The 25,386-nt window shown below is 47.6% G+C and overlaps 1 protein-coding gene across 2 annotated transcripts in view; it reads right to left on the reverse strand.

Annotated features, from left to right (window-relative positions):
• The window catches only part of LOC137306458 (pre-mRNA-processing factor 39-like), a 47,674-nt gene that overhangs the window by 21,553 nt on the left and 735 nt on the right, over positions 1-25,386 (reverse strand). For both annotated transcript variants that reach the window (XM_067975679.1, XM_067975680.1), the window contains exon 2: positions 2,455-4,235. In XM_067975679.1, coding sequence (XP_067831780.1) covers positions 2,455-4,235 — 1,781 coding nt within the window. The remainder of the gene's footprint in view (positions 1-2,454; positions 4,236-25,386) is intronic.

A 25,386-nucleotide genomic window follows, 5' to 3' on the forward strand; every position in this document is an offset into this window, starting at 1 on the left:
GTGCTGTACCCTCTCCTTTTGTTGCTCGGCAGCTAAAGCAGGCAAGGGAATGGCAACAGGAAGGAGGGATCAAAGGAGTGATCCAAGCTTCCACACAGCAGCTGAAAGGGACCATTACAGTGGAACTATGAAACAGGACCACTGCTGATCGTTCCTTGCTCCTTTTCTTGTAGGAAAAGGCCAGGTCCTCTGTATCCCAGTGTGGACGATATAAGGACATAAGAAATAGGAGCAGGAGTAGGCCATACAGCCCATCGAGCCTGCTCCGCCATTTAATAAGATCATGGCTGATCTTCAACCTCAACTCCACGTTCCCGCCCGATCCCCATATCCCTCGAGTCCAAAAATTTATCGCTCTCAGCCTTGAACATATTCAACAACTGAGCATCCACAGCCCTCTGGGGTAGAGAATTCCAAAGATTCACAACCCTCTGAGTGAAGAAATTCCTCCTCATCTCAGTCTTGAATGTCCGACCCCTTATCCTGAGACTATGCCCCCTAGTTCCAGACTCTCCAGCCAGGGGAAACAACCTCTCAGCATCTATCCTGTCAAGCCCCCTCATAATCTTATATGTTTCAATGAGATCACCTCTCATTCTTCTTAACTCAAGAGAGTATAGGCCCATTCTACTCAATCTCTCTTCATAGGACAACCCTCTCATCCAAGGAATCAATCTAGTGAACCTTCGTTGCACCGCCTAAGGCAAATATATCCTTCCTTAGTTAAGGAGACCAAAGCTGTACACAGTACTCCAGTTGAGGTCTCACCAAAGCCCTGTACAATTGTAGTAAGACTTTGTTACTCTTGTACTCCAACCCCCTTGCAATAAAGGCCAACATGCCACTTGCCTTCCTAATTGCTTGCTGTACCTGCATGTTAACTTTCTGTGTTTCGTGTACAAGGACACCCAAATCCCTCTGAACACCAACATTCAACAGTTTCTCGCCATTTAAAAAATATTATGTTTTTCTATTCTTCTACCAAAGTGAATAACTTCACATTTCCCCACATTATACTCCATCAGCCACCTTCTCGCCCACTCACCTAACCTGTCTATATCCTTTTGCAGACTCTGTGCCCTCCTCACAGCTTACTTTCCCACCTAGCTTTGTATCGTCAGCAAACTTGGATACATTACACTCGGTCCGTTCATCTAAGTCATTAATATAGATTGTAAATAGCTGGGCCCAAGCACTGATCCTTGCGTTACAGCCTGCCAACCTGAAAATAACCCATTTATCCGTACTCTCTGTTTTCTGTCCATTAACCAATCCTCTATCCATGCTAATATATTACCCCCCAACCCCATGAGCCCTTATCTTGTGTAACAAACTTTTATGTGGCACCGTATCAAATGCCTTTTGAAAATCCAAATATACCACATCCACTGGTTCCCTTTTATCTACTCTGCTAGATACATCCTCAAAAAACTAATAAATTTGTCAAACACGATTTCCCTTTCATAAAACCACGTTGACTCTGCCTAATCATATGATTTTTTAAGTGCCCTGTTACCACTTCCTTAATAATGGATTCCAGCATTTTCCTGATGACTGATGTCAAGCTACTGGCCTGTAGTTCCCTGTTTTCTCTCTTCCTCCTTTCTTGAATAGCGGGGTTACATTTGTTACCTTCCAAACTGCTGGGACCGTTCTAGAATCTGGAATTGGAAGATCACAACCAATGCATCCGCTATCTCTGCAGCCACCTCTTTTAGAACCCTAGGATGTAGACCATCAGGTCCAGGGGATTTGTTGGCTTTTAGTCCCATTAGTTTCTCCAGTACTTTTTCTCTACAGATATTAATTACTTTAAGTTCCTCACTCTCATTGGACCCTTGGTTCCCCACTGTTCTGGTGTGCTTTTTGTGTCTTCTATTGTGAAGACAGATACAAAATACTTGTTTAATGTCTCTGCCATTTCCTTATTCCCCATGATAATTTCTCCTGCCGCAGCCTCTAAGGGACCCACGTTTACTTTCGCTATTCTCTTCCTTTTTACATACTTGTAGAAACTCTTACAATCTGTTTTTATATTTCTTCCTAGTTTACTTTCATTTTCTCCCTTATCATCAATTTTTTGGTCATCCTTCGCTGGTTTCTAAAACTCTCAATCCTCAGGCTTACTACTCTTCTTCGCATTATAGGCCTCTTCTTTTAATCTAATACTATCCTTAACATGTACATAGAGGCGCACTGGAATACAGAAGGCACAAAGGCAGAGATACAGGGCGCACTGGGATACAGAGGGCGAACAGCCAGAGATACAGGGGGCGCACTGGGTTATGTAGGGTGAAAAGGCAGAGATACAGGGGTGCACTGGGTTACAGAGGGTGAACAGGCAGGGAGACAGGCTCATTGGGATAGAGAGGGTGAACATGTGGAGATACAGGGATTCACTGGGATAAAGAGGGAGCATCAGCAGTTGATGCCCAAATTACACGAGAGCCTCACCTCTTGCTCCACGTACTGCAGCACATACGTCCATCCTGTGAAATCGTACGGATTATCCTCCACTATCTTCCAGTATTTCTCGAAGTCCGCTGGATACGGCGGGGTGCTGTCCTCAGACTCTATGGCTCCATACTCGCTGCTGGCCTGCCCATATTCATCTAGATTGGCAGGGGCGCCCTCCGTTGCAGTGTAGTCTACACCATCAGAGTCAGCAACTGCTGTGTCCACTGTACGATCAGGGCCATTGGCGCTCTCTGGGAATTGTGTCACTATCTCCTGTACCGTCACACCACTGGATAATGGCAGGTTCGAAGAATCGGCAGCCAGCTCTTCTACAGTATCTCGACCACCACCCAGGCTAGGGCACTCAGTAGCTGATTCTTCCACAGTATCCTTGACCATGCTAGGCCTATCTGTTTCCATCTCTTCCACAGTGCCCTGCTCACAAGGACTGCTAGCTGGTTCTTCTGCTGTGCTCTGAGTATCCGACGGACTTGGACTATCAGCATCTGACTCCTCTACATTGTTCCCATCACAAGGTATAGAACGACCAGCAGCCGACTCCTCTACAGTGTTTCCATCACAAGGGCTAGGACGGCCAGCAGCTGACTCCTCTATGATATTCCCATTACACGGGCTAGGACTATCAGCTGCTGATTCCTCTACAGTGTCCATATCACACGGGCCAGGACTATCAGCTGCTGTCTCCTCCACTGTGTCCCCATCACATGGGCCAGGACTATCAGCTGCTGTCTCCTCCACTGTGTCCCCATCACATGGGCCAGGACTATCAGCTGTTGATTCCTCCACTGTGTCCCCATCACATGGGCCAGGACTATCAGCTGTTGATTCCTCCACTGTGTCCCCATCACATGGGCCAGGACTATCAGCTGTTGATTCCTCCACTGTGTCCCCATCACATGGGCCAGGACTATCAGCTGTTGATTCCTCCACTGTGTCCCCATCACATGGGCCAGGACTATCAGCTGCTGACTCCTCCACAGTGCCCCCATCACATTTGCTAGGACAGTCAGCAGCCAATTCCTCTACAGTGTCCCCATCACATGGACCAGGACTATCAGCAGCCAATTCCTCTACAGTGTCCCCATCACATGGACCAGGACTATCAGCAGCCAATTCCTCTACAGTGTCCCCATCACATGGGCCAGGACTATCAGCAGCCAATTCCTCTCCAGTGTCTCCATCGCTTGGGCCAGTGGAATCTGGTGCCGACTCCTCTCCAGTGTCTCCATCGCTTGGGCCAGTGGAATCTGGTGCCGACTCCTCTCCAGTGTCTCCATCGCTTGGGCCAGTGGAATCTGGTGCCGACTCCTCTCCAGTGTCCCTATCACTTGGACCCGGTGTCTCAGCTGCTGACTCCTCTCCAGTGTCCCCATCACATGGACCAGGACTATCAGCAGCCGACTCCTCTCCAGTGTCCCCATCACTTGGGCCAGTGGAATCTGGTGCCGACTCCCCTCCAGTGTCCCCATCACTTGGGCCCGGAGTATCAGCTGCCGACTCCTCTACAGTATCCATATCACATGGACCAGGACTATCAGCAGCCGACTCCTCTCCACTGTCTCCATCATTTGGGCCAGTAGAATCTGCTGCTGACTCCTCTCCAGTGTCTGCATCGCATGGGCTAGGACAGTCAGTAGTGGATTCCTCTACAGCGTTCTGACCACCATGTTGGCCAAGAGAGTCTGTAGCCAGATCCTGTACGACGCACTGATTGTTCCCATCAAGACTTTCTTTGTTAAATAATTTCTGCTCACCACCTGTGAACAGAAGAGGCAGAACAGTTAACTCACAAACACCTGGAACTATAACAGTTTGCACCTGGTTTTCATCAACCTGGTGCCAATTAGGTTAAAGACAGGACCAAGGATGAACCACTTCTTTTACAACTGCTATTAGATCTCCTGTGCATTGCACACGACAAATCAGATGATATGTTGCTTTATAACGATGACAGCATTGTACAGTGCACATTGTATTAGTCTACTGATAAAAGGGTTATGTCCCTTTAAGGCCACAAGGTTTAATTGTTAAATAAACACAATGGCAGTCAGAGTTTAATTGTTGTTTCGTAAGAGAATTTTGCAGATTGGAGAGTACTTGTGAATTTCCAGGTCAAAGACTAGCTTTTAAAAAAGATCTCCTGTGGCATTGCTCATGATGAGGAAGCATACACTAAAGCAAGACACCTGAAGTGCCCATGCTGACAGGCAGTGCCCACACCGACAGGCAGTGCCCACACCAGCATCGGGCTTCAACTGAGATGCCACATCAAGTCAAATAACTTGCAAAGGCGCAGTGTTTAGGGACACAGGTAAATAACGGCCATTTAGCAAAGGAAATTAAGTCAAAAAGTTGGGAGTCTGCCCAATTCCAAACTGATGGAAGAGTTTCCAAGTGAGTTAACGGGCCAAAGAGTAATCACATCTCAACGGGAGGAAGGAAGGTAAAGAACAAACACATGCTCAGGGAAGACCAGACAGACCAAAGAACAGCTGGCGTAGAACTATGGATGCCAAAGTAAAAAGAGGGGGCTACACATGGGATCAGTCGGAAGTGGTTGTCCAAAACAGAGTTGAATGGCGAAAAACAGTAGAAGACCTCTGCTCCACGAGGAGGACCAAGGTTGAATGACGATGAGGACAGGCTGTACTTGGAAGAGAAAGGAAAGCATGGGAGGACATGCCATTCAAAGTACACTCCCAACATCTACCAAGGAAAATAATATAGGCATATTAAAAATAGTACATCTGCATATGCAAACGTTACATTGCAGATGTCATACTTTGTTACGGATGAAAAATCAATAGCCAGTTACTATACGCTGTATGCTTCTGAGCCGAAGCCTAAAACTGATGACCAAACTCCAAAATTCCCTGGAAAAAGTTAAAGTTTGAATGACCTGTCTATTTAACAATCAGGAACGAGCATTTGCAGGTCATTAGGCTCCATGCGGCATCATAGTGGCGCCCAATTCTGTTACTACCCAGTTACTGGCGAATTGCAATGCAACATTACAGAAGAAAAAGATTTTTTTTTAATTGTTAATGTACTGTATCAGACTGATTGATACGTGATAACCCTTAATTCATTACCTCAAACGTGACCTTCAGTGACAGATCTGTAACTACCAGTACTTCACTGTAGTGTTGTAAAGCTCAAAACAGTCTACAAGCACAAGCCAAGTATGAAGGGACAGCTCTGTTTTGTATTGGTGATGTTTCGCATAGTATGAATATTTCACCGTCACACTTCACTGAACTCTTAGTGACAGCAATCTTCGACTGTCCTGCTTTCAGGGAAAAAAACTGGGAATCTTTGCAGTGGGGAAATGCCAGAGCGTTTGAGCCAGCTTTGCATCAGCGGGCACAGAAAGTTCCAAGACACAGGTACTGCCAACAGACAATGAAGCGTTTCATCTGGTAAGAGAGCATACAGACGCCAGCTAAACAAGCGGCTAGCTGTCAATATTCAGGCGTGAGTACGCAACAAGAGTTCTGAGGTTTGTGAGCTTCATAGTGACAGCACAATGGTCTCTTTATGTAGGGTCATCGTTAAGTGAAGAGTCCGATGAACACGATACTGTGTCCTTTTATCAAATCGCTATACAACTTCCCTGTCGATTGAAACTGCTATGTAAAAACCCACCTTGTTTCAGTGCCTCCACAACAACTTGCATTTATACAGCACCTTTAACATAGTAAAACATCCTAAGGTGTTTCACAGGAGCGATTATCAAACAAAATTTGACACCGAGCCACATAAGGAGATATTAGAAGAGGTGATCAATAGCTTGGTCAAAGGGATAGGTTTTAAGGAGCATCTTAAAGGAGGAGAGAGAGGTACAGAGGCGGTGAGGGAATTCCAGTGCGTAAGGCCTAGGCAGCTGAAGGCACGGCCGCCAATAGTGGAGCGATTAAAATCGGGGATGCACAAGAGGCTAGAATTGGAGGAATGCAGAGATCTCGGAGGGATGTAGGGCTGAAGGAGGTTACAGAGATAGGGAGGGGCGAGGCCATGGAGGGATTTGAAAACATGAATGAGAATTTTAAAATTGAGGCGTTGCCAGACTGGGAGCCAATGTTAGGTCAGCGAGCACAGGGGTGACGGGTGAACGGGACTTGGCGCGAGTTAAGATACGTGCAGCAGAGTTTTGGATGAGCTCAAGTTTATGGGGGGGTGGGGGTGGAATACGGGAGGTCGGCCAGGAGAGCATTGGAATAATCAAGTCCAGAAATAACAAAAGGCACAGATGAGGGTTTGAGCAGCAGATGAGCTGAGGCAGGGGCGGATCCGGGCAGTGTTACGGAAGTGGAAGTAGGCGGTCTTGGTGATGGAGACAACACATTCACTGCAAACTATTTTACGCCCCCGCCCCCCCAATCAGGACTCGTGGCTTGGATCCAATACCCTTCACCAAACCCAGCTCACACAGCCCAACTCAGTATGTTTTGGTCACTGGGTGGCCCAAACTTGGCTATCAATGGGACGATTTCTCTTCGTTGCAATATCCCAACTGAAAGTCACAATGCATTCAGGATTTAAAATCAAAAATTCAAACAAGATACCCTGTCAGTACACCACACATTTCAGTGCAGCAGTTCAAATGTAGCAATTATTTGATCCCTGAGGTTAGATAAAGAATAGCACTAAAATAGGTTTTTTTTAAAAAAAGAGACGGTATCAAACAGGAGATGCAAGGCGAGAGCATTATGACAGTCTAATGCCAACGCCAGGGTGCCCCATCCCTTGAGTCAAATCAGGCCCTGCGATGCCACACTTCAATGCATGTACCTTTAAACTATAGGGTAAATTCACCAAACTGGTGCTCCCAGCGGGGAATCCCTCTTCGAAGGGAGCTCAGAGTCAAAGAATTACCACCAGGGTGTCACACCCCTAAACCCAAACCACACAACATGTGGGCATGGCTCCCTGCCAGGAGAACAGGATTGGTGAACCGACCCTCACATTTCTTCCACAGTTATGCTGACTTTTTTAACTTTTGCAAGCCTGGCAGGTTGGCAGAGATCATTGGGCAGAGATCATTGGTGGAAAGGACTGTTCCCTTATTGATTGAGGTTTGAAATCAACCAATTAAGAGATTAACGTTCTGCCACCAACCAGGAGACAACTTTTTCCAATTCACCAGATCCACAACTTCGAAAAAAAGATCGAACCTAACAATAAATGAAACATAATTTAATTGTACGTGGGGAGGAGAGACCATAATACATCACCCACAGGTTTATCCCCAGACACTAATACATCACCCACAGGTTTATCCACAGTCCCTAATACATCACCCACAGGTTTATCCCCAGACCCGAATACATCACCGACAGGTTTATCCACAGTCCCTAATACCTCACCCACAGGTTTATCCACAGTCCCTAATAAATCACCCACAGGTTTATCCACAGTCCCTAATACATCACCCACAGGTTTATCCCCAGACCCTAATACATCACCCACAGGTTTATCGACAGTCCCTAATAACTCACGCACAGGTTTATCCACAGTCCCTAATACATCACGCACAGGTTTATCCCCAGACCCGAATACATCACCGACAGGTTTATCCACAGTCCCTAATACCTCACCCACAGGTTTATCCACAGTCCCTAATAAATCACCCACAGGTTTATCCACAGTCCCTAATACATCACCCACAGGTTTATCCCCAGACCCTAATACATCACCCACAGGTTTATCCACAGTCCCTAATAACTCACGCACAGGTTTATCCACAGTCCCTAATACATCACGCACAGGTTTATCCCCAGACCCTAACACATCACCCACAGGTTTATCCCCAGTCCCTAACACATCACCTACAGGTTTATCCACAGTCCCGAATACATCACCCACAGGTTTATCCTCAGACCCTGTGCCCTAATACATCACCGACAGGTTTATCCACAGACCCGAATACATCACCCACAGGTTTATCCTCAGACCCTGTGCCCTAATACATCACCGACAGGTTTATCCACAGACCCGAATACATCACCCACAGGTTTATCCACAGTCCCTCATACATCACCCACAGGTTTATCCCCAGACCCTAATACATCACCCACAGGTCTATCCACAGACCCTAATACATCACCCACAGGTTTATCCCCAGACCCGAATACATCACCCACAGGTTTATCCACAGTCCCTAATACCTCACCCACAGGTTTATCCACAGTCCCTAATACATCACCCACAGGTTTATCCACAGTCCCGAATACATCACCCACAGGTTTATCCTCAGACCCTGTGCCCTAATACATCACCGACAGGTTTATCCACAGACCCTAATACATCACCCACAGGTTTATCCACAGTCCCTCATACATCACCCACAGGTTTATCCTCAGACCCTAATACTTCACCCACAGGTTTATCCACAGACCCTAATACATCACCCACAGGTTTATCCTCAGACCCGAATACATCACCCACAGGTTTATCGACAGTCCCTAATACATCACCCACAGGTTTATCCTCAGACCCTAATACATCACCCACAGGTTTATCCACAGTCCCTAATACATCACCCACAGGTTTATCCCCAGACCCTAATACATCACCCACAGGTTTATCCACAGTCCCTAATGCATCACCCACAGGTTTATCCACAGTCCCTAATGCATCACCCACAGGTTTATCCCCAGACCCTGATACATCACCCACAGGTTTATCCCCAGACCCTAATACATCACCCACAGGTTTATCCACAGTCCCTAATGCATCACCCACAGGTTTATCCCCAGACCCTGATACATCACCCACAGGTTTATCCACAGTCCCTGAGACATCACCCACAGGTTTATCCACAGTCCCTAATGCATCACCCGTGGGTTTATCCACAGTCCCTAATGCATCACCCACAGGTTTATCCCCAGTCCCTAATACATCACCCACAGGTTTATCCCCAGTTCCTAATGCATCACCCACAGGTTTATCCCCAGTCCCTAATGCATCACCCACAGGTTTGTCCTCAGACCCTAATACATGACCCACAGGTTTATCCACAGACCCCAATACATCACCCACAGGTTTATCCCCAGACCCTAATACATCACCCACAGGTTTATCCACAGTCCCTAATGCATCACCCACAGGTTTATCCACAGTCCCTGATACATCACCCACAGGTTTATCCACAGTCCCTAATGCATCACCCACAGGTTTATCCACAGTCCCTAATACCTCACCCACAGGTTTATCCACAGACCCGAATACATCACCCACAGTTTATCCACAGTCCCTAATACCTCACCCACAGGTTTATCCACAGTCCCTAATACATCACCGACAGGTTTATCCACAGTCCCTAATACCTCACCCACAGGTTTATCCAGAGACCCGAAGACATCACCCACAGGTTTATCCCCAGACCCTAATACATCACCCACAGGTTTATCCTCAGTCCCTAATACATCACCCACAGGTTTATCCACAGTCCCGAATACATCACCCACAGGTTTATCCTCAGACCCTAATACTTCACCCACAGGTTTATCCACAGTCCCTAATACATCACCCACAGGTTTATCCACAGACCCTAATACATCACCCACAGGTTTATCCTCAGACCCGAATACATCACCCACAGGTTTATCCACAGTCCCTAATAACTCACCCACAGGTTTATCGACAGTCCCTAATACATCACCCACAGGTTTATCCACAGTCCCTAATACATCACCCACAGGTTTATCCACAGTCCCAAATAACTCACCCACAGGTTTATCCCCAGACCCTGATACATCACCCACAGGTTTATCCACAGTCCCTAATACCTCACCCACAGGTTTATCCACAGACCCGAATACATCACCCACAGGTTTATCCCCAGACCCTAATACATCACCCACAGGTTTATCCTCAGACCCTAATACATCACCCACAGGTTTATCCACAGTCCCTAATACATCACCCACAGGTTTATCCTCAGACCCTAATAAATCACCCACAAGTTTATCCACAGTCCCTAATAACTCACCCACAGGTTTATCCACAGTCCCTAATACATCAACCACAGGTTTATCCCCAGACCCTGATACATCACCCACAGGTTTATCCACAGTCCCTGATACATCACCCACAGGTTTATCCCCAGACCCTAATGCATCACCCACAGGTTTATCCACAGTCCCCAATGCATCACCCACAGGTTTATCCCCAGACCCGAATACATCACCCACAGGTTTATCCACAGTCCCGAATGCATCACCCACAGGTTTATCCCCAGACCCTGATACATCACCCACAGGTTTATCCACAGTCCCTGATACATCACCCACAGGTTTATCCACAGTCCCTAATGCATCACCCGTGGGTTTATCCACAGTCCCTAATGCATCACCCACAGGTTTATCCCCAGTCCCTAATACATCACCCACAGGTTTATCCCCAGTTCCTAATGCATCACCCACAGGTTTATCCACGGTCCCTAATACATCACCCACAGGTTTATCCACAGTCCCTAATACATCACCCACAGGTTTATCCCCAGTCCCTAATACATCACCCACAGGTTTATCCCCAGTCCCTAATACATCACCCACAGGTTTATCCCCAGTTCCTAATGCATCACCCACAGGTTTATCCACAGTCCCTAATACCTCACCCACAGGTTTATCCAGAGACCCGAAGACATCACCCACAGGTTTATCCCCAGACCCTAATACATCACCCACAGGTTTATCCTCAGTCCCTAATACATAACCCACAGGTTTATCCACAGTCCCGAATACATCACCCACAGGTTTATCCTCAGACCCTAATACTTCACCCACAGGTTTATCCACAGTCCCTAATACATCACCCACAGGTTTATCCACAGACCCTAATACATCACCCACAGGTTTATCCTCAGACCCGAATACATCACCCACAGGTTTATCCACAGTCCCTAATAACTCACCCACAGGTTTATCGACAGTCCCTAATACATCACCCACAGGTTTATCCACAGTCCCTAATACATCACCCACAGGTTTATCCACAGTCCCAAATAACTCACCCACAGGTTTATCCCCAGACCCTGATACATCACCCACAGGTTTATCCCCAGACCCTGATACATCACCCACAGATTTATCCACAGTCCCTAATACCTCACCCACAGGTTTATCCACAGACCCTAATACATCACCCACAGGTTTATCCCCAGACCCTAATACATCACCCACAGGTTTATCCTCAGACCCTAATACATCACCCACAGGTTTATCCACAGTCCCTAATACATCACCCACAGGTTTATCCTCAGACCCTAATAAATCACCCACAAGTTTATCCACAGTCCCTAATAACTCACCCACAGGTTTATCCACAGTCCCTAATACATCAACCACAGGTTTATCCCCAGACCCTGATACATCACCCACAGGTTTATCCACAGTCCCTGATACATCACCCACAGGTTTATCCACAGTCCCTAATACATCACCCACGGGTTTATCCACAGTCCCTGATACATCACCCACAGGTTTATCCCCAGACCCGAATACATCACCCACAGGTTTATCCACAGTCCCTAATGCATCACCCACAGGTTTATCCCCAGACCCTGATACATCACCCACAGGTTTATCCACAGTCCCTGATACATCACCCACAGGTTTATCCACAGTCCCTAATGCATCACCCGTGGGTTTATCCACAGTCCCTAATGCATCACCCACAGGTTTATCCCCAGTCCCTAATACATCACCCACAGGTTTATCCCCAGTTCCTAATGCATCACCCACAGGTTTATCCACAGTCCCTAATACATCACCCACAGGTTTATCCACAGTCCCTAATACATCACCCACAGGTTTATCCCCAGTCCCTAATACATCACCCACAGGTTTATCCCCAGTTCCTAATGCATCACCCACAGGTTTATCCACAGTCCCTAATGCATCACCCACAGGTTTATCCCCAGTCCCTAATACATCACCCACAGGTTTATCCCCAGACCTTAATACATGACCCACAGGTTTGTCCTCAGACTCTAATACATGACCCACAGGTTTATCCACAGACCCCAATACATCACCCACAGGTTTATCCCCAGACCCTAATACATCACCCACAGGTTTATCCCCAGACCCTAATACATCACCCACAGTCCCTAATGCATCACCCACAGGTTTATCCCCAGACCCTGATACATCACCCACAGGTTTATCCACAGTCCCTGATACATCACCCACAGGTTTATCCACAATCCCTAATGCATCACCCACAGGTTTATCCACAGTCCCTAATACATCACCCACAGGTTTATCCACAGTCCCTAATACATGACCCACAGGTTTATCGACAGTCCCTAATACATCACCCACAGGTTTATCCACAGTCCCTAATACATCACCCACAGGTTTATCCACAGTCCCTAATACATCACCCACGGGTTTATCCACAGTCCCTGATACATCACCCACAGGTTTATCCCCAGACCCGAATACATCACCCACAGGTTTATCCACAGTCCCTAATGCATCACCCACAGGTTTATCCCCAGACCCTGATACATCACCCACAGGTTTATCCACAGTCCCTGATACATCACCCACAGGTTTATCCACAGTCCCTAATGCATCACCCGTGGGTTTATCCACAGTCCCTAATGCATCACCCACAGGTTTATCCCCAGTCCCTAATACATCACCCACAGGTTTATCCCCAGTTCCTAATGCATCACCCACAGGTTTATCCACAGTCCCTAATACATCACCCACAGGTTTATCCACAGTCCCTAATACATCACCCACAGGTTTATCCACAGTCCCTAATACATCACCCACAGGTTTATCCACAGTCCCTAATACATCACCCACAGGTTTATCCACAGTCCCTAATACATGACCCACAGGTTTATCGACAGTCCCTAATACATCACCCACAGGTTTATCCACAGTCCCTAATACATCACCCACAGGTTTATCCTCAGACCCTAATACATCACCCACAGGTTAATCCACAGTCCCGAATACATCACCCACAGGTTTATCCCCAGACCCGAATACATCACCCACAGGTTTATCCACAGTCCCTGATACATCACCCACAGGTTTATCCACAGTCCCGAATGCATCACCCGTGGGTTTATCCACAGTCCCGAATGCATCACCCACAGGTTTATCCACAGTCCCTAATGCATCACCCACAGGTTTATCCCCAGACCCTGATACATCACCCACAGGTTTATCCACAGTCCCTAATGCATCACCGACAGGTTTATCCACAGTCCCTAATACCTCACCCACAGGTTTATCCACAGACCCTAATACATCACCCACAGTTTATCCACAGTCCCTAATACCTCACCCACAGGTTTATCCACAGTCCCTAATACATCACCGACAGGTTTATCCACAGTCCCTAATACCTCACCCACAGGTTTATCCAGAGACCCTAATACATCACGCACAGGTTTATCCACAGACCCGAATACATCACCCACAGGTTTATCCCCAGACCCTAATACATCACCCACAGGTTTATCCTCAGTCCCTAATACATCACCCACAGGTTTATCCACAGTCCCTGATACATCACCCACAGGTTTATCCACAATCCCTAATGCATCACCCACAGGTTTATCCACAGTCCCTAATACATCACCCACAGGTTTATCCACAGTCCCTAATACATGACCCACAGGTTTATCGACAGTCCCTAATACATCACCCACAGGTTTATCCACAGTCCCTAATACATCACCCACAGGTTTATCCACAGTCCCTAATACATCACCCACGGGTTTATCCACAGTCCCTGATACATCACCCACAGGTTTATCCCCAGACCCGAATACATCACCCACAGGTTTATCCACAGTCCCTAATGCATCACCCACAGGTTTATCCCCAGACCCTGATACATCACCCACAGGTTTATCCACAGTCCCTGATACATCACCCACAGGTTTATCCACAGTCCCTAATGCATCACCCGTGGGTTTATCCACAGTCCCTAATGCATCACCCACAGGTTTATCCCCAGTCCCTAATACATCACCCACAGGTTTATCCCCAGTTCCTAATGCATCACCCACAGGTTTATCCACAGTCCCTAATACATCACCCACAGGTTTATCCACAGTCCCTAATACATCACCCACAGGTTTATCCCCAGTCCCTAATACATCACCCACAGGTTTATCCCCAGTCCCTAATACATCACCCACAGGTTTATCCCCAGTTCCTAATGCATCACCCACAGGTTTATCCACAGTCCCTAATGCATCACCCACAGGTTTATCCCCAGTCCCTAATACATCACCCACAGGTTTATCCCCAGACCTTAATACATGACCCACAGGTTTGTCCTCAGACTCTAATACATGACCCACAGGTTTATCCACAGACCCCAATACATCACCCACAGGTTTATCCCCAGACCCTAATACATCACCCACAGGTTTATCCCCAGACCCTAATACATCACCCACAGTCCCTAATGCATCACCCACAGGTTTATCCCCAGACCCTGATACATCACCCACAGGTTTATCCACAGTCCCTGATACATCACCCACAGGTTTATCCACAATCCCTAATGCATCACCCACAGGTTTATCCACAGTCCCTAATACATCACCCACAGGTTTATCCACAGTCCCTAATACATGACCCACAGGTTTATCGACAGTCCCTAATACATCACCCACAGGTTTATCCACAGTCCCTAATACATCACCCACAGGTTTATCCTCAGACCCTAATACATCACCCACAGGTTAATCCACAGTCCCGAATACATCACCCACAGGTTTATCCCCAGACCCTAATACATCACCCACAGGTTTATCCACAGTCCCTGATACATCACCCACAGGTTTATCCACAGTCCCGAATGCATCACCCGTGGGTTTATCCACAGTCCCGAATGCATCACCCACAGGTTTATCCACAGTCCCTAATGCATCACCCACAGGTTTATCCCCAGACCCTGATACATCACCCACAGGTTTATCCACAGTCCCTAATGCATCACCGACAGGTTTATCCACAGTCCCTAATACCTCACCCACAGGTTTATCCACAGACCCTAATACATCACCCACAGTTTATCCACAGTCCCTAATACCTCACCCACAGGTTTATCCACAGTCCCTAATACATCACCGACAGGTTTATCCACAGTCCCTAATACCTCACCCACAGGTTTATCCAGAGACCCTAATACATCACGCACAGGTTTATCCACAGACCCTAATACATCACCCACAGGTTTATCCCCAGACCCTAATACATCACCCACAGGTTTATCCTCAGTCCCTAATACATCACCCACAGGTTTATCCACAGTCCCAAATAACTCACCCACAGGTTTATCCCCAGACCCTAATACATCACCCACACGATTATCCTCAGACCCTAATACATCACCCACAGGTTTATCCACAGTCCCCAATACATCACCTACAGGTTTATCCTCAGACCCTAATAAATCACCCACAAGTTTATCCACAGTCCCTAATAACTCACCCACAGGTTTATCCACAGTCCCTAATACATCAACCACAGGTTTATCCCCAGACCCTGATACATCACCCACAGGTTTAACCACAGTCCCTGATACATCACCCGCAGGTTTATCCACAGTCCCTAATGCATCACCCAGAGGTTTATCCACAGTCCCTGATACATCACCCACAGGTTTCTCCCCAGACCCTAATGCATCACCCACAGGTTTATCCACAGTCCCCAATGCATCACCCACAAGTTTATCCCCAGACCCTAATACATCACCCACAGGTTTATCCACAGTCCCTAATGCATCACCCACAGGTTTATCCCCAGACCCTGATATATCACCCACAGGTTTATCCACAGTCCCTGATACATCACCCACAGGTTTATCCACAGTCCCTGATACATCACCCACAGGTTTATCCACAGTCCCTAATGCATCACCCGTGGGTTTATCCACAGTCCCTAATGCATCACCCACAGGTTTATCCCCAGTCCCTAATACATCACCCACAGGTTTATCCCCAGTTCCGAATGCATCACCCACAGGTTTATCCCCAGTCCCTAATACATCACCCACAGGTTTATCCACAGTCCCTAATACATCACCCACAGGTTTATCCCGAGTCCCTAATACATCACCCACAGGTTTATCCCCAGTCCCTAATGCATCACCCACAGGTTTATCCCCAGTCCCTAATGCATCACCCACAGGTTTATCCACAGTCCCTAATGCATCACCCACAGGTTTATCCCCAGTCCCTAATACATCACCCACAGGTTAATCCCCAGACCTTAATACATGACCCACAGGTTTGTCCTCAGACCCTAATACATGACCCACAGGTTTATCCACAGACCCCAATACATCACCCACAGGTTTATCCCCAGACCCTAATACATCACCCACAGGTTTATCCCCAGACCCTAATACATCACCCACAGTCCCTAATGCATCACCCACAGGTTTATCCCCAGACCATGATACATCACCCACAGGTTTATCCACAGTCCCTGATACATCACCCACAGGTTTATCCACAGTCCCTAATGCATCACCCACAGGTTTATCCCCAGACCCTGATACATCACCCACAGGTTTATCCCCAGTCCCTAATACATCACCCACAGGTTTATCCCCAGTTCCTAATGCATCACCCACAGGTTTATCCCCAGTCCCTAATACATCACCCACAGGTTTATCCACACTCCCTAATACATCACCCACAGGTTTATCCCGAGTCCCTAATACATCACCCACAGGTTTATCCCCAGTCCCTAATGCATCACCCACAGGTTTATCCCCAGTCCCTAATGCATCACCCACAGGTTTATCCACAGTCCCTAATGCATCACCCACAGGTTTATCCCCAGTCCCTTATACATCACCCACAGGTTTATCCCCAGACCTTAATACATCACCCACAGGTTTGTCCTCAGACCCTAATACATGACCCACAGGTTTATCCACAGACCCCAATACATCACCCACAGGTTTATCCCCAGACCCTAATACATCACCCACAGGTTTATCCCCAGACCCTAATACATCACCCACAGGTTTATCCCCAGACCCTAATACATCACCCACAGTCCCTAATGCATCACCCACAGGTTTATCCCCAGACCCTGATACATCACCCACAGGTTTATCCACAGTCCCTGATACATCACCCACAGGTTTATCCACAGTCCCTAATGCATCACCCACAGGTTTATCCACAGTCCCTAATACATCACCCACAGGTTTATCCACAGTCCCTAATACATCACCCACAGTTTATCCACAGTCCCTAATACCTCACCCACAGGTTTATCCACAGTCCCTAATACATCACCGACAGGTTTATCCACAGACCCTAATACATCACCCACAGGTTTATCCACAGTCGCTAATACATCACCCACAGGTTTATCCCCAGACCCTCATACATCACCCACAGGTTTATCCCCAGACCCTAATACATCACCCACAGGTTTATCCACAGTCCCTAATACCTCACCCACAGGTTTATCCACAGACCCTAATACATCACCCACAGGTTTATCCACAGTCCCTAATACATCACCCACAGGTTTATCCACAGTCCCTAATACATCACCCACAAGTTTATCCACAGTCCCTAATAACTCACCCACAGGTTTATCCACAGTCCCTAATACATCACCCACAGGTTTATCCACAGTCCCTAATACATCACCCACAGGTTTATCCCCAGACCCTGATACATCACCCACAGGTTTATCCACAGTCCCTGATACATCACCCACAGGTTTATCCACAGTCCCTAATACATCACCCACAGGTTTATCCCCAGACCCTAATACATCACCGACAGGTTTATCCACAGACCCTAATACATCACCCACAGGTTTATCCACCGTCCCTGATACATCACCCACAGGTTTATCCCCAGACCCTAATACATCACCCACAGGTTTATCCTCAGACCCTAATACATCACCCACAGGTTTATCCACAGTCCCTAATACATCACCCACAGGTTTATCCCCAGTCCCTAATACATCACCCACAGGTTTATCCTCAGACCCTAATACATCACCCACAAGTTTATCCACAGTCCCTAATAACTCACCCACAGGTTTATCCACAGTCCCTAATACATCACCCACAGGTTTATCCACAGTCCCTGATACATCACCCACAGGTTTATCCACAGTCCCTGATACATCACCCACAGGTTTCTCCCCAGACCCTAATGCATCACCCACAGGTTTATCCACAGTCCCCAATGCATCACCCACAGGTTTATCCCCAGACCCTAATACATCACCCACAGGTTTATCCCTAGTTCCTAATGCATCACCCACAGGTTTATCCCCAGACCCTAACACATCACCCACAGGTTTATCCTCAGACCCTAATACATCACCCACAGGTTTATCCACAGTCCCTAATACATCACCCACAGGTTTATCCACAGACCCTAACACATCACCCACACGTTTATCCTCAGACCCTAATACATCACCCACAGGTTTATCCACAGTCCCTAATGCATCACCCACAGGTTTATCCACAGTCCCCAATGCATCACCCACAGGTTTATCCCTAGTTCCTAATGCATCACCCACAGGTTTATCCCCAGACCCTAACACATCACCCACAGGTTTATCCTCAGACCCTAATACATCACCCACAGGTTTATCCACAGTCCCTAATACATCACCCACAGGTTTATCCACAGTCCCTGATACATCACCCACAGGTTTATCCACAGACCCTAATGCATCACCCACAGGTTTATCCACAGACCCTAATGCATCACCCACAGGTTTATCCCCAGTTCCGAATGCATCACCCACAGGATTATCCCCAGTCCCTAATCCATCACCCACATGTTTATCCCCAGACCCTAATGCATCACCCACAGGTTTGTCCTCAGACCCTAATACATCACCCACAGGTTTATCCTCAGACCCTGTGCCCTAATACATCACCCACAGGTTTATCCACAGTCCCTAATACATCACCCACAGGTTTATCCACAGTCCCTGATACATCACCCACAGGTTTATCCACAGACCCTAATGCATCACCCACAGGTTTATCCCCAGTTCCGAATGCATCACCCACAGGATTATCCCCAGTCCCTAATACATCACCCACATGTTTATCCCCAGACCCTAATGCATCACCCACAGGTTTGTCCTCAGACCCTAATACATCACCCACAGGTTTATCCTCAGACCCTGTGCCCTAATACATCACCCACAGGTTTATCCACAGTCCCTAATACCTCACCCACAGGTTTATCCCCAGTCCCTAATACATCACCCACAGGTTTATCCCCAGACCCTAATACATCACCCACATATTTATCCCCAGACCCTAATACATCACCCACAGGTTTATCCACAGTCCCTAATACCTCACCCACAGGTTTATCCCCAGACCCTAATACATCACCCACAGGTTTATCCTCAGACCCTAATACATCACCCACAGGTTTATCCACAGTCCCTAATAACTCACCCACAGGTTTATCCCCAGACCCTAATACATCACCCACATATTTATCCACAGTCCCTAATGCATCACCCACAGGTTTATCCACAGTCCCTAATACATCACCCACAGGTTTATCCACAGTCCCTAATACATCACCCACAGGTTTATCCACAGTCCCTAATACATCACCCACAGGTTTATCCACAGTCCCTAATACATCACCCACAGGTTTATCCACAGACCCTAACACTACACCCACAGGTTTATCCACAGACCCTAATACATCACCCACAGGTTTATCCACAGTCCCTAATACATCACCCACAGGTTTATCCTCAGACCCTAATACATCACCCACAGGTTTATCCACAGACCCTGATACATCACCCACAGGTTTATCCTCAGACCCTAATACATCACCCACAGGTTTATCCACAGTCCCTAATAAATCACCCACAGGTTTATCCACAGTCCCTAATACATCACCCACAGGTTTATCCACAGTCCCTAATAAATCACCCACAGGTTTATCCACAGTCCCTAATAAATCACCCACAGGTTTATCCACAGTCCCTAATACATCACCCACAGGTTTATCCACAGTCCCTAATAAATCACCCACAGGTTTATCCACAGTCCCTAATAAATCACCCACAGGTTTATCCACAGTCCCTAATAAATCACCCACAGGTTTATCCACAGTCCCTAATAAATCACCCACAGGTTGATCCACAGACCCTAATACATCACCCACAGGTTTATCCACAGTCCCTCATACATCACCCACAGGTTGATCCACAGACCCTAATACATCACTCACAGGTTTATCCTCAGACCCTAATACATCACCCACAGGTTGATCCACAGACCCTAATACATCACTCACAGGTTTATCCCCAGACCCTAATACATCACCCACAGGTTTATCCACAGTCCCTAATACATCACCCACAGGTTTATCCACAGACCCTAACACATCACCCACACGTTTATCCCCAGACCCTAATACATCACCCACAGGTTTATCCACAGTCCCTAATACATCACCCACAGGTTTATCCACAGTCCCTGATACATCACCCACAGGTTTATCCTCAGACCCTGATACATCACCCACAGGTTTATCCACAGTCCCTGATACATCACCCACAGGTTTATCTTCAGACCCTAATACATCACCCACAGGTTTATCCACAGTTCCTAATGCATCACCCACAGGTTTATCCACAGTCCCTAATGCATCACCCACAGGTTTATCCCCAGACCCTAATACATCACCCACAGGTTTATCCCCAGACCCTAATACATCACCCACAGGTTTATCCCCAGTCCCTAATACATCACCCACAGGTTTATCCACAGTCCCTAATACATCACCCACAGGTTTATCCACAGTCCCTAATACATCACCCACAGGTTTATCCCCAGACCCTAATACATCACCCACAGGTTTATCCACAGTCCCTAATTCATCACCCACAGGTTTATCCACAGTCCCTAATACATCACCCACAGTTTTATCCTCAGACCCTAATACATCACCCACAGGTTTATGCACAGACCCTGTGTGCCCTAATACATCTCAGCATTATCCTGGAACACTCCTCTTTTTGTGGTCCATCAGTTGTGGGAGGAATGCCACATCAGCACATTCCCTCAAAACCCACTCTGTCTCATTAACTGAAGACACATGGTGCTGGTCATCGGAAGTGCAACTATTTTTTGAAACAATGATTCACAATTTAATTTGGAAAGGGCTGTTTGCTCCAACATCGAAATGTCGGCTCATTTCCATTTATTTTTTGCTTTCTTTTTGAACTCGTGGTTCCGTCGTAAAGCCTTGACCTCAGCCGATTCCTCCACAAAAGAATCCATTCCCTGGGGCATAGAGCAGTGAAGCCTTGCTGGTCCATAGCTGGCATCATCTTTTTGTTGTAAACCCACAATGTTGAGTGTTCACACTAGTGACACGATTCGATGGTGAAACAAGTGTTGGGAGCACATACAGTGCACAAATGTACTTAATCCATTGTTGGTGGTTTGTTGAACAGGGAATCCCACTCTCTTCCCCTTGATGCAGTGACACCTATCTACTGGCACAGACTGCTGCCATGGGGAAAGAAGAGCCAGGCTTTTACCACATTAAAGCCAATCTTCCATTGAACCACAGAAATTACAGCACTGGAGTTAATACACAGTCTTTTCCCTTGTATCGGTGCTAGCTCCTCAACTGGAGGTTGCTGATCATATTTCCCTGTATCCTATTATATTTTTCCTTTGAATACTTGGAAGGGGAAAAATTTGCAGGGCTATGGGGAAAGGACAGGGGAATGGGAATAATTGGATAGCTTTCAAAAGAGCCGGCACAGGCACGATGGGACGAATGGCCTCCTTCTATGCTGTAAGATTCTATGAAATTCTTATCCAATTCCCTTTAAATGGTGTTCTTGTCTCTGCCTCACTAGCCCCGTGGTGCAGCACTCCATGTTCTAATAACCCTGTGTGAAATACTTCATTCAACAGACAACTCATTAAACAGGTCTCTCCACCTGTTGTTTCTCTCTCAATCTCTCCTTTTCTTTCCCGCTCCGTGTTTTTATCTTCTGTCCGCTCTTCATCAAGTTCTCTTTCCCTTTGCCTTCCCTCCTGCTGCTGAACTTACTCATTTGCCGCCAGCACTGAAAACTAAATCACAGCATCTAGCTACCTACAATTAAGACCTCCATTCTTGATCTAAATGTTTGCGGCTGTATTAAGAGTATAACGTGCCACTACCAGTGATACGAAGACTAATCAGAAATGTCATTCCAGAATTGTGCAGTGAGGCCCACTTGGTTGTTCCCACCGTTCAAATACTTCTGTCCTTTAACAGCCATAACATGTCGAGAACAGGCATTGATTGTTGCTAGGTGAGCTGAACATTGACCTTCGGCAGACAATTCATCCATGGAGGACATCAAACCCTGTCCTTGCCCCATGTCCACATCCTTCCACTTTTCACTACAAGCCGCTGAATAGCAACCAACAACCCCAGTTGCTTTGTTTTGCCTCCCTAGCCTTGGGACGCTGAGGACACCGGTGGCGTCTCTATTGCTGCTCAGCCAGCACAGGCCGGGCATCGAACCTGGGACTCTCACGGTCTGTGCTGCTCAGTACCACACTGTGTTGGGGGAGCAATCCAATTGGTCACTTAAACACATCACCAGCGTATCAATACATTAGGAAAAAAAACTGCACTTAAGCCAATATGCCTCGTTAATTTTATCAACTCAAATTGCTCTCATTTACGTGACAGACGAATAATCAGTAGTATTTAACCCGAGATTATATACTCTGCTCTTAATTCAGTCACTTTAATTCGAATTAGTTGGTAATTCAAATCTTTTCACCACTAGATTCCTACGCTATTCGTGTTGTTTCATTCAAATTCCTGGTCAATTCAAATTTTCTTTAAGTGGAAAAATGATGCAGTAGACTGTATACATTAAAATACTCGACAGACACAACCCAAATTAGAGAGGAGAAAATTAATACCTTGACCGAATACTCATCCCATAACATCCTGGAGTTGTGTCAGCTATGGCTTAGAGGGTGGCACTCTTGCCTGGGATAGAAGGTTGTGGGTTCAAGCCCCACTCCAGAGACTTGAGCACATAATCTAGGCTGACACTTCAGTTCAGTACTGAGGGAGGGCTGCCCGTCGGAGGTACTGTCCTTCGGAAGAGAAGTTAAACCTAGGTGGGAGTAAAAGATCCCAAGGCACTATTCGAAGAGCAAGGAAGTTCTCCCAGTGTCCTGGCTAACATTTATTCCTCAACCAGATGATCATTTGTTTCATTGCTGTTTGTTGGGCCTTGCTGTGCGCAAATTGGCTGTCGCGTTTCCCACAACACTTCCAAAGAATTTCATTGGTTATAAAGGGCTTTGGGGCGCCCTGAGCTTGTGAAAGACGCTGTATAAACAGAAGTCTTTCTTTCTTGAGCAATTTACAAGCAGAAGTAGATACTGAGCACAATCACAAGTGGAGCAACTAAAGATATGACCACAGAGATAGATTGTAGAAGGCAGGAGAGGTAGGAAGGTGGTGTGGTTTTGGAAGACAGTTCCAGGGGACGAGGTATAATGGCTGAAAGAATAGTGCAGCAGAGGGAACAAGCAACAGGATTCAGGGTTTTGGATCAACTAAAGTTTAGGGAGGCCAGTGAGTGCATTAAAGAAATCAATCCTCTAGGTAGAGGCAGGATGGGTTTAAGTTACTGGTGGGAGCGCAATAGCCAATGTTCCAGCACCAGAAAGCTTCGGTGATGGGACCTGATGCGGGGCAGGAGGCTGCCAAGTACTGCCTGAGTGAGCAGCTAGACGGGCGCAGAGTAGCTTCAGTTTTGTCGACTTGATGTCAAACCAACAGTTGGATCCTTGGGGTTAATAGAGGGGGTAGAGAGGTTAGAGTTGGGTGCTGTCAGCATACACGTGGAACCTAACACATGCATGCAGAAGTCAGTATTGAGGAGTAGTGTGTAGAGAAAAATCACTGGGTCACTAAGAAAAATTGTGTGTTTTTTTTTCATTTTCTTTGAACACTTTTGTTTATTAGTTATAAAAATATTGGAGATGGGAAAAAGTGGCTGTTTGACTGGACTGGGCGGCTGGAGTCAGGAAAGCTTGATGAAATTTCCAGAAATACATCTAACCAGAGTTGGCAATCCAACAGATAAGGGTGTACAAAGGAGAAAGAGTTTGAAGAGAAGTAGTGACTGCATTGGGGACAGGTACCAGTAGAACAAAGGCAGTATTGTGCCATCTTTAATGTAGAACCTGTAGCTCCATATGTCGTGGACACTTTACGAAAATCCAGATTGCAGTGCTACAGGTACAGGCCTTTACAGTGTGGTACTGTACTTAGACGGGGGTGGTGTGCGCGCGCCATCACCCGTACCCGCACAGGGGGGTGCGCCCCATCGCCCGTACCCGCACAGGGGGGGGCGCGCCCCATCGCCCGTACCCGCACAGGGGGGGGCGCGCCCCATCGCCCGTACCCGCACAGGGGGGGCGCGCCCCATCGCCCGTACCCGCACAGGGGGGGGTGCGCCCCATCGCCCGTACCCGCACAGGGGGGGCGCGCCCCATCGCCCGTACCCGCACAGGGGGGGGCGCGCCCCATCGCCCGTACCCGCACAGGGGGGGGGCGCGCCCCATCGCCCGTACCCGCACAGGGGGGGCGCGCCCCATCGCCCGTACCCGCACAGGGGGGGCGCGCCCCATCGCCCGTACCCGCACAGGGGGGGGCGCGCCCCATCGCCCGTACCCGCACAGGGGGGGGTGCGCCCCATCGCCCGTACCCGCACAGGGGGGGCGCGCCCCATCGCCCGTACCCGCACAGGGGGGGGCGCGCCCCATCGCCCGTACCCGCACAGGGGGGGGCGCGCCCCATCGCCCGTATCCGCACAGGGGGGGGCGCGCCCCATCGCCCGT

The sequence above is a fragment of the Heptranchias perlo genome, chromosome 43, assembly GCF_035084215.1.
Source record: "Heptranchias perlo isolate sHepPer1 chromosome 43, sHepPer1.hap1, whole genome shotgun sequence".
NCBI lineage: Eukaryota > Metazoa > Chordata > Chondrichthyes > Hexanchiformes > Hexanchidae > Heptranchias > Heptranchias perlo.